We start from the raw sequence: 10,070 nt of genomic DNA, 5'->3' as shown, positions 1-10,070 counted from the left end.
CAATAATTTTGTTTAATATCCATTGACCACGCATAGTAGATCCTCATAAGACATCAGTCAAGGGTATTGGCCGGACACTAACTGTATTATTTAGTAAGTTAGTTTTACTTAATCTAAATAATAATTTTTAAAAAAAACCTCATTTCCTTATCAATTAGATTGTTTCCTTATTTAAATGAACTCGAAAGCATTTATATCAGTAGACGTCAGAATATATTAACATCTTTGCAAATAAATGAAGAAAACAAAGTGATTGATGATACCTGACCCAGAAACTTGAGAACAACAACAAAAAGAAATAGACCAGTAACTTATTGTTTCATAGAAAAAAATTGGAAGTTTATTACCAAACTTTACATGATAGCTTTAAATTATGTTATTTGAAAACATGTTATTAAATCAAGATGACTTAACAAGAATTGGGGGGCATGCAATTTCTAAACAAGCCCTCTCGAAAAACATTAAGGTATCGGTCGTATTGGTAACAAAAGCTGCCCTTCAGGTAGGGTGCGAGAATTCTACCTGCTGCCCCCATTGCATGGTCGTAAGAGGCGACTAAATATGGGATATTATCTTTTATCTTCTTTCTAAGAAAACTTTTTCTTCCTAATGTCCCCCTTGACAATGCCTTCCTTTCGCCTTTAGTTGAACATTCGCCCCTGTGAGGAAGGCTTTGGATTATGCATCTCTAGTCAAGATAGACCATTGTGCCTCCCATTGCTAAGTCGATACCTTCTGTTCAGGGGACATTGTTGAGCCCTGGAATAAGGTCCGCTGTATCCCACGGTATGTTTAACGTACACTAAAAGTGTGCCCCTAGAGTTCTCCAGTGGACAATATTATCGCAATATGTTAGAATGTGTACGGAGTGTCTATAGATAAAAATACCAAGCGAGACTATTAAAGGTAATATACAAACAGCTCTTTATCATTAATATCACGTGCACCTGGTACACAATTTAGACATTACTGGAACCATGGACAAGAACGTCAAACTTTTACAAATACAATAGTGTTCCTTATATACAGAATAACAGTAAAACTATTTACAAATATCTTACTATGGCCATTCAATTCTTTTAATGAATTTTTATCGTGTACAAATCGAAAACAGCAAGATGTGTAAGGCTAATGAAATAATAAAACAGTTTTATAGCATTAAGTGAAATACCATGTTTTTCTTTGAAATATGCAATATTCACTTTATGACAATAAATCTAAATCATAAATATGACAGTGGATTTTTTATATTAGTTAACCGCAATTGCTCTTTTTATTGCCTTTATTGTGTAAAATGTAAAATTTCAGTGCAAATTGTGACTAAAAGTATCGTAATTACTAATGTATGTGTCACCACAAGATCGGTTCCCCATTTTACCAGTAAGTTATTGTACAACACCTGCTGTACCTGCATTGTTATTGCTGATGTAGCACAAAGGCATCAGTTACCTATTGCTTTGTGAATAAACATATATATCACTGGAACGCCAGTTAAATGAAAATATGTGCAAATATACTGACCACTAAGCAAAACATGACGTATATTACACCATATTGTATATTAATATCATAAGATTGTGGGAGCCACACCGGCCGGCTGTATGAATACATTTATGTAAGTACAGCGAGTCTAATTGAATATGCTACAGGGAATATACTGCATCTCACAAACATACGCACCGTGTAATAGAAATATACAAGTAGCATCAGTATATGAACAAGATATATATAAAAACAAATATTTTGGATAATAATTCATAATAATCACTTTTAGACCGGAAGTAACATAAGAACAGGCGGAGCACGTTGGAGTTTCTTCAGAGTGCATATAAATATGTATTCATTTAAAATCAAATCAAAATAGCTACTCAAACTTTTGGAGGCTAGTGATAATATGGTTATTTAGTCGAGGTATATACAAGAACGAGGACTCTACTCCGCATGCTTTCACAGCAAAATAGATAGGAATCATTAACTGAATTAAATCATTTTTTGTAAATTGCATATATGTCCGCTCTCCGTGGTGATCATAGCGTGTCAGTTTCCCCTCGATTGGATATTCTGAACAAACATATCATACATCATTATTCCATGAAATGTTTCTGGATATATGCAAATGTTATGTTTGGTGAAAATATTCTTGGAACCATCAGACTAAATCCTGGTGTTATGTAAGTACAACAGCTAGTGTAAACAGCATTCTTATGCTGAAATATATTCGTACCAAAAGAAGGTAATTGGTCATTCATTTTTTCTTCTTACCCCTCAGCAGTTCAAAGAAAGAATTGAAAAAATCGGTGAATAACTGCGTCAATCTTCCGAGGAGTCCACCATCATCGCCGTCATCGTTAAGGATACTCTGTCGTGTTGACGGGCGTTTCTCGTTATCCGTTGACGTCGATGACATAGTGCATGGTGTTGCAGAATCAGAACTGTTGTCATCATTATCCTCAGGCACGGTCGGTAGATTTTGTCTCGTCTCTTCTTTTTGTAATCCCTTCTCTACGATTTTCAAAGCTCTATTCCTAAAGCAAGCTTCATTGCAAGAATGAAATATTTTCTCAATGGCTGCAAACAATTGTTTTCTTTCTTTTTCTCTATCCCTCGATCTATTGTCTACAAACACATGCCCGTTTGTGCTTTCATCCAAGAGACGCTTTAGTTCCTCATCCAAATTCTCCAGAAATAGCTTCTCTGTAGTGATATCACTTTTTAATAAATCCTTTTTAGTAAAAACAATCAGGGTGCGTTTTATAATTTCTCTACCGAATAATTCCAGGTATTTGTCGATGGTGTCCTGGCATTCCCTTGTGTAGCGAACGTTGGACGGAATCACAACCAGAAAAGCGTGAGGACCAGGTGATGCTAAAGCAAAACATCTCGTTATTTCCATTTTGACCTTTTTCTCCGTCATATCAGTATCAAAGAGACCTGGAGTGTCTATCACAACCACTGACCTACCGTTGTACGTACAAGTGGAATATTCAGTTCGTTTTGTGACCGATCTTGGACCAGATTCATTCCGGAAATCTTTCTTTCCTAGCAGTGTGTTTCCTGTGCTGCTCTTTCCGGACCCCGTCTTGCCGACTAGGATGATTCTTGTTTCTGCTACATACTGCCTACCGCCACCTTAAAAGTGAACAAAAACGGATCGAATTAGTTCGACTTCTATCCCTAAGTATGGTTTGTATGTAAACTACTCTAGTCATGATCGGAAACTCTCTTCACTTGCGGTCCACGGCGAAATTGAACATTTGTTTGAAAAATGACAAAATGTCATTGATCAGATTTTCTGGATACATTGTATACCTCCCCGAATTAAGTCGATATAATTGCACAAATAGGGCACGTCAGTAAATTAGTATTTCGTGTATTTATTTGTATTCAATATAAATACTTAAACATGTTGAAACCTCAAAATACTAGACTCAAACTACAACGATATCTGAAATGGGAATACCACAATTATATCACTGAGAAAGAAACAAGACCCTTGGCTTTTCAGGAAAAAAAGTTCCAGGAAAAATAAGGAACACGCCTACACGTCCATCCATCCCTTAAATACGCATCTCCTGTTTTGGACCTTTACCTGAAAATCACATCAACATAATAAAAGTGGTACAGAGAGGGGCTGCACGCTGTTACCATCAAATTTCATAAAACCTCTAGTGTTGGTGACATATTCGATCTTCGTTGACGCAGTATTCAGGACAGATGTAGGGATTGAAGGCTCTACATTTTATACCAAAGTCATGGTTTAGGTATGGTCGACTTTGACAATTAGAACAACGATATTGACACTGACATGGCCAATCAGATTATAGAACTAGTAAACCATAACGAATTCCAGATTAGGTGTATAAACCGGCCAAACTATATCACGTAACGTTCTAGTCAGAGAATTGATTCAGCATTTGTAAGAGCATTTAATATTTTATAGTCTCTACCCAATTCGTTCCTTCGCAAATCTCTGACAAAATCTTTAATTTGATGAAGTATTTTTGAAATTTATTCACCACAATTGCAAACAAGTGATACAAATATTTACTGAATAAGATACGAGTTTTGAATTCATATTAAGGCTATGCAAATTTATTTTTCTGTCTTGACAGGGAGGAAGTCGCAAATCGAGACTATGGTGTTTCATTTCCGACGGCGACGTCAACATTTCATTTTAAGAGTCATCTATATACGAGAATAATGTTGAATTTCAAACACGGCGAAATGATTAAAAATATGCGAAAAAATAGTCATGTTATATACCAAAAGGTTTGTTTGGACATGTAGTTTCTTAAAACGACCAATATTTTGCTGTATATGCTATCAGTTTTTTTCTATAGATTTACTTGGTGATCAGATGTAGAATGGAATAATTCACGTCACACAAATGCCCAAACTTGACAAATAGTTAAGTAGTTGTGCTCATAAGTATCTATACCACAGGATAGGAGCATTTGTTTGACTGAATTTGATTTCGTAAAAATGACATATTTAGGCGAATTATGGGAATTTGTGAATATTTCATTAGCTAATCTGCCCGAAGGGCGAGCTTATGATTAGGTGCGGCGTCCGCCGGCCAGCCATCCGGCGTTAACTTTTTCTTTCGAACAACTTCTACGTTCAATAATTCTACATTTAAGGTCACAGGGGTCGAATATGCAAAAACCTTTAAACTGCAGGTAGGGCGTAAGAATTGTACCTGCTGCCCCCATTGCATGATCGTAAGAGGCGACTAAACTTGGGATCTTATCTTTTCTCTTCTTTCTTGATAACTTTCTTCTTCCTAATGTCTCCCTTGACAATGCCTCGCTTTTGGCCTTTAGTTGAGCGTTCGCCGCTGTGAGGAAGGTTTTGGGTTCTGTCCCCTAGCCGAGACATACCAGAGTCTTTAAAAATGGTAGTTGCTACCCATTGCTTAGCGCTCAGCATATTTGGAGTGGGACGACTGGTTCGCCCGTTGTCAGTATAATGTAACCGGGTGGGGTGTGCTGCTGGGTGTCTTCGGCAATATGCTTCAGTGAGGTAGCACTTTAAATCGGCAAAAGTTCCGGCCAATCACAAGGAGACTTAACACGAACATACCGCTGCCTCCCAAAACACACATACGCACTCACCACACTCATACATGTCGCACGCACGGGAGGCCGTCCTTAAATGACCTTGGCTGTCAATAGGACGTTAAACAAAATAAACCAAACCAAACCTTTAAACTACTTCTCAATAACCATGAGGCCAATGTGAGGCCAATGTGGCTGATAATCGGCATGTTGCCTGCAAGAGTGAAGGGCTACCAAGTGCGTTTAAATGAATGACATTGTCTTAAATTGAAGGTCACGGGGATCAAATAGGTTAAGATCTTCAAACGACTTCTTCTCAATAACCAAGAGGCGCAGGGACTGGATATTCGGCCTGTAGCATGCTTGTATAAAGGGCAAGAATGTTCGTTCTTATGAATGACCTTGGCCTACATTTAAGGTAACAGGAGTCAAATACGCTTAAATCTTTACACAATGGTTTCTCCATAGCCAAGGGTCTCCCGAGACCTGAGGTCAGGCCAATAGTATGCTGGAATGAAGGACGAGAAAAATGTTGTTGACATTATTAAAGCTAACCTACCCTGATATTCGAATAAATAAGTAATCAGCATAGAATGCATAAATGGCCTAAATATACTTCAGAGCTAGGTGAGCAATACAGACCCATTTGATTTCTTGTAACTGTTCTTCAATGCATCAATATCAACACAAGACTAAACTTGATACAGCTTGGTTCAATATTTGTGAACTTTATAGCGTTTTAGTCAAACCAACATTGCTGACAAAGCGGAACAGACGAGATATTATTACACGTAATACATTTAGAAGAATCTGAGCTACATGTAGTAAAAATTGAAATGCTGGCATTTGGAACCTACCAATAAACTGGCACCAGTTTGATACGATGTCAAATAAGGTAAAAATCACAAAATGTAATATTTGAGTTCAGTATTTCAATAATGACAAAGAAAAAGACATTTTACTTTTCACTGATAGGATAATTCAATACCAAACGAAACCCTTGTGTCCACGTCCATACAAGTACATCCTATAGATTATAAGAAATATAACATATAATCTTACATTTGGAAATTGCGAGATTTGCACATAAATCCCACTTACCAGGCATTGTCATCTTCGGTCCTAACGAGACAGCGCCCCGGTTTCTACACAACATTTCATCACCAAATGCTTGCGCTGCAAATACATGATCGACATGTATTGTAGGAAAATAATTCATAAGCAATAATGTCATCCAAAAATCGATAAAACGAGTGCGAAACGTGAACAATGATATAGAGGCGTCCCGGGAGAGAAAGCGTCTCTTTAGGGGAGGCCGTCCTTAAATGACCATAGTTCGAATTCGTGATAGGAAAATTCAGAATCAATCAAAATTCCAAACTTCACGTCCATACACACATCGTCCTATACATTCTTAGAAATCGGATGAATATTTCACATTTCGAAATCACATGATTTGTACATAATACCAACTTACTAGGTCCTGACGTCGTTCGTCCTAACGAGACAGCGCCTAGTTGTTGCGCTGTAAAAACGTGATCAACATAAACGGTAAACAATTACTGTATACAAATTCATTATTGGGATTATCTAATATTTAACTTATGTCAAGTAACCTTTGCACACTTGTATAGAAATCAGATAAAATGGAAACTACTGAAATGTTTACAAACATCAGAACGAGCTCGAAGTTCACCATAAGGAACTGACAATATCACAGTTGTTGACGAGTGTATGTTCCGACCCGACATTCAGAGGAATCGTATCTACTCACCGATTGGTGCAATGTCACTCTCCGCTCTGACGAATGACGGTCGTTTGGAGGAATCTCCTGATACACCTAGGAAATAAAATCACATTAAGGATCATTATATGTTACTGTTAATGATACGTGTAGTTTTCAAACAATTAAAAATCTTATTCGTGCTATCACAAGGAGACAAACACAAATATACCACAGTCTCCCAAAACGCAAACACGTACACCTCACGCATGCATCTGGCACGCAGGGAATGCTGTCCCTAAAATTACTTAAGCTGTTGACAGGACGTATAACAATATAATGCCAAACCATTCCAAACACACAATTGCTCTGCAAAAACATTATCGATATGTATTGTAGGAAAATAATTCAAAAGCAATTATTTCATCTTAAAATGGATAAAATGAGAGGAAATGTGATTGTGCACTGAAACAATTTATAGTTTTACTTCTATACCACGCAGACGATTTGACATTTTAGGTCAATATCTAGTATGTTAAGCTATTCATTGTGTTTAGTTGAACGTCAAAAAACCTTGATAAACCGAAGTTGTCAGGGTAGGGTCCTCACTCCTATGCCCCTTCATCTTCATTAGGGTAGGCGTAGCTACTACTAAGTTAGGACTCATGGGAATTTCTTTCTTTTCTTTTTGAAAATCAAGTACACCATCAGTTAGACAGACGACTCCGCTCACTTTTACTCCATACTATAACCATTCTACTCACTTTCTTCTCTTTTCTCATCAGCTGAAAGGCCACCAGACCTTGATAGCGTACGTAACCCCCGTTAAATAAGTAAACCACACTTACGTTAGATAAAACTGGACACATTTTATCAGAGGTCAAAATTTGACTAACTTTATCAAAAATCGTTTTCTATAAAACTTGATCAAGCAATGTAACTGCATTCAGTTTTGACTATTGGTTCATAATATTTTTTCGACAATACTTGTTATTTACCATGAACACAAAGCGGCCAATACGTAGATTCGGCGATTTTGTTTTCTTTTTTATACAATCAAAATTGTTTGCTACAATGATTAAGCATTTCCTGTAGAATTTATTTTAGAAAATGAAAAGATTGACGAGTTTTCTTGGAGAAAAGTGATTCACAATAAGGTAGTCTATTTTGAAAATACCTGCTATTTACTACGAACACTAAGTTAAGAAGAGACCGGTTGAAAATTGTTCGAGGTGATCTCTGTACAAATATTAAATGCTGAAATATACAAAGGTGTATACATATACAAAGGTGTATACATATACAAAGGTGTATACATATACAAAATGTATGTAGCTTGAAAAAAATAGTTGGATCAGAAAACCGTACAGGGAAACACAACTACATCTTACGGTTATAAAACATGCTAAGGTTAAAAAAATGACGTTCGAAAAGCGTAGGATGAGATCCTTTGGCAAAAATCAAACGCTGAAATTAACAAAGGGAAATAACTTTTGTAAAAATAGAAACATAAATGCTGTTCAGGGAAACAGTTATTTATCATGACTGCACCTGTAAACCCACAATGTATTAAAGTGCTCGTTTGAAAATACAGATATCACGACAAACAAAACTTCACCGCTGAACGGATGGACAATACCACGCCATAATACTTCTGTCAATCTTGGCGGGCAACCAACTTGGCTCGGACGAATAACATCCGTTAAACCCGATCGCGATAGTTCGGCAAGTTCCGCGAAAGCTTTGGCAGAGATTACAATATAATTTGTGGAATAGGTTATTTTTTATATTTGTTTTATTTTTAAAGACATTTTTAATATATAAATACATAAGAATCACACACACAAACACACATCGATTCAAATATGTATGGTTTGCTATCATCATCATCATAATATCATCTTCACTGTCATCATAACCTATATTTTTCATCATCATAATCTCATCATCCTACTTAAACATTAAAATCATCATCATTATAATAATCATCATCATACTAATCATCATCAACATACTCATCACGATCATCATCATCTTAAACATCATAATCATCCTCAAAGTCAACTTCATCATAATATCATCATCATCATCATAATCATACTAATCATCCTACGAATCATTATCATCAGTCATCATCAAAATCTCATCATGATATCATCATCATCATAGTCATCTTCATCATAATCCCATCATCACAATCATAGTCATATTAATCATCCTACGAATCATTATCATCATAATCATCATACTCATAACCATCATAACATCATCATCATCATTTTACTCATCATCATACTAATCACCATATAACCATAATCATCATCATCATACTCATCATCAACATCAATTTAACTACAAGGATAAATACATACAAACCATACATACTCCTATACCTGTATACATATTCTGATAAAAATACATTCATCCCACATATACATACATATTCAGTTTCCTGGTAGCCTGATCAATCCTGTCAAGGGCTCAGCTTCTGTGTTGGTCATATCAACTCTTGCCACATCAACTGAGTCATCGGCACCATTGACCAGGCTCCACACTGATTGCACCATTTAGATCTAGCATATACACACAAAACATACATACACATTCAAAACAATATCATACATTGAAACGCACATTACAGAGAGAAGTTAACGTGTTAGCTGCCCGGGAATAGACCTACTGTTGACATGTAAACAAAGACGTTTGTATTGTTTTGTGTTTAACGTCCTATTAACAGCCAGGGTCATTTCAGGATGTGCCAGGTTTTGGAGGTGGAGGAAAGCCGGAGTACCCGGAGAATAACCACCGGCCTACGGTCAGTACCTGGCAACTGCCCCACGTAGGTTTCGCAACAAAGACGTTTATCAATCAAACCTTTTGTTAGGATACTCACTGAAAACAAATACACACGCGTGCAGAACAATAAACCAATAATACGCTTCTACTTGATTACAGCACTTGTGTGTAAATACTCCGTACATGGACTTAAAGCTAAATATCAAACTTACCTGACATTGTGAATTGGCTATGTACACGACTGTCTGCCTGTCGATATCCCGTACCAATAACAAACAAGGTCGTATTTAAATGTATATCTATAGATTTAGACGACACAGATTACATGTATGTATATAAATATCCTATTCTACATGTCAGTAGAAGGTATGCACTTCACGCTTAAGGCGTTACACCTAATCCGTGTATTGGATAGTTTCGAAAATATGAAACATCTTAATTTACGTTTATTTTTTAAAATATTATTTTACATCAAGAAAAGATTTTTTTTATCA

At 36.4% G+C, this 10,070-nt stretch overlaps 1 protein-coding gene across 2 annotated transcripts; it reads right to left on the bottom strand.

The window, feature by feature from the left end:
- Window positions 1-299: 299 nt before the first annotated feature.
- LOC117341061 (GTPase IMAP family member 4-like) lies at window positions 300-9,851 on the bottom strand. Of its 2 annotated transcripts, XM_033902887.1 has the most exons (4): window positions 9,789-9,851; window positions 6,832-6,897; window positions 6,159-6,233; window positions 300-3,129 (listed from the first exon to the last, which is right to left on the bottom strand). In XM_033902887.1, the coding sequence occupies exons 1-4, from the start codon at window positions 9,793-9,795 to the stop codon at window positions 2,246-2,248; spliced, it is 1,032 nt and encodes a 343-aa protein (XP_033758778.1). In that variant the 5' UTR covers window positions 9,796-9,851; the 3' UTR covers window positions 300-2,245. The 2 variants fall into 2 exon arrangements, with proteins under 2 accessions (XP_033758778.1, XP_033758780.1); XM_033902889.1 differs by lacking the exons at window positions 6,832-6,897; window positions 9,789-9,851 and adding an exon at window positions 6,535-6,575.
- Between the last annotated feature and the right edge of the window lie 219 nt (window positions 9,852-10,070).

This window comes from Pecten maximus, chromosome 13, assembly GCF_902652985.1.
Source record: "Pecten maximus chromosome 13, xPecMax1.1, whole genome shotgun sequence".
NCBI classification, from domain to species: domain Eukaryota; kingdom Metazoa; phylum Mollusca; class Bivalvia; order Pectinida; family Pectinidae; genus Pecten; species Pecten maximus.
Note: the sequence above shows the minus strand (reverse complement) of the source record. Positions and strands in the feature narration are given on the sequence as shown.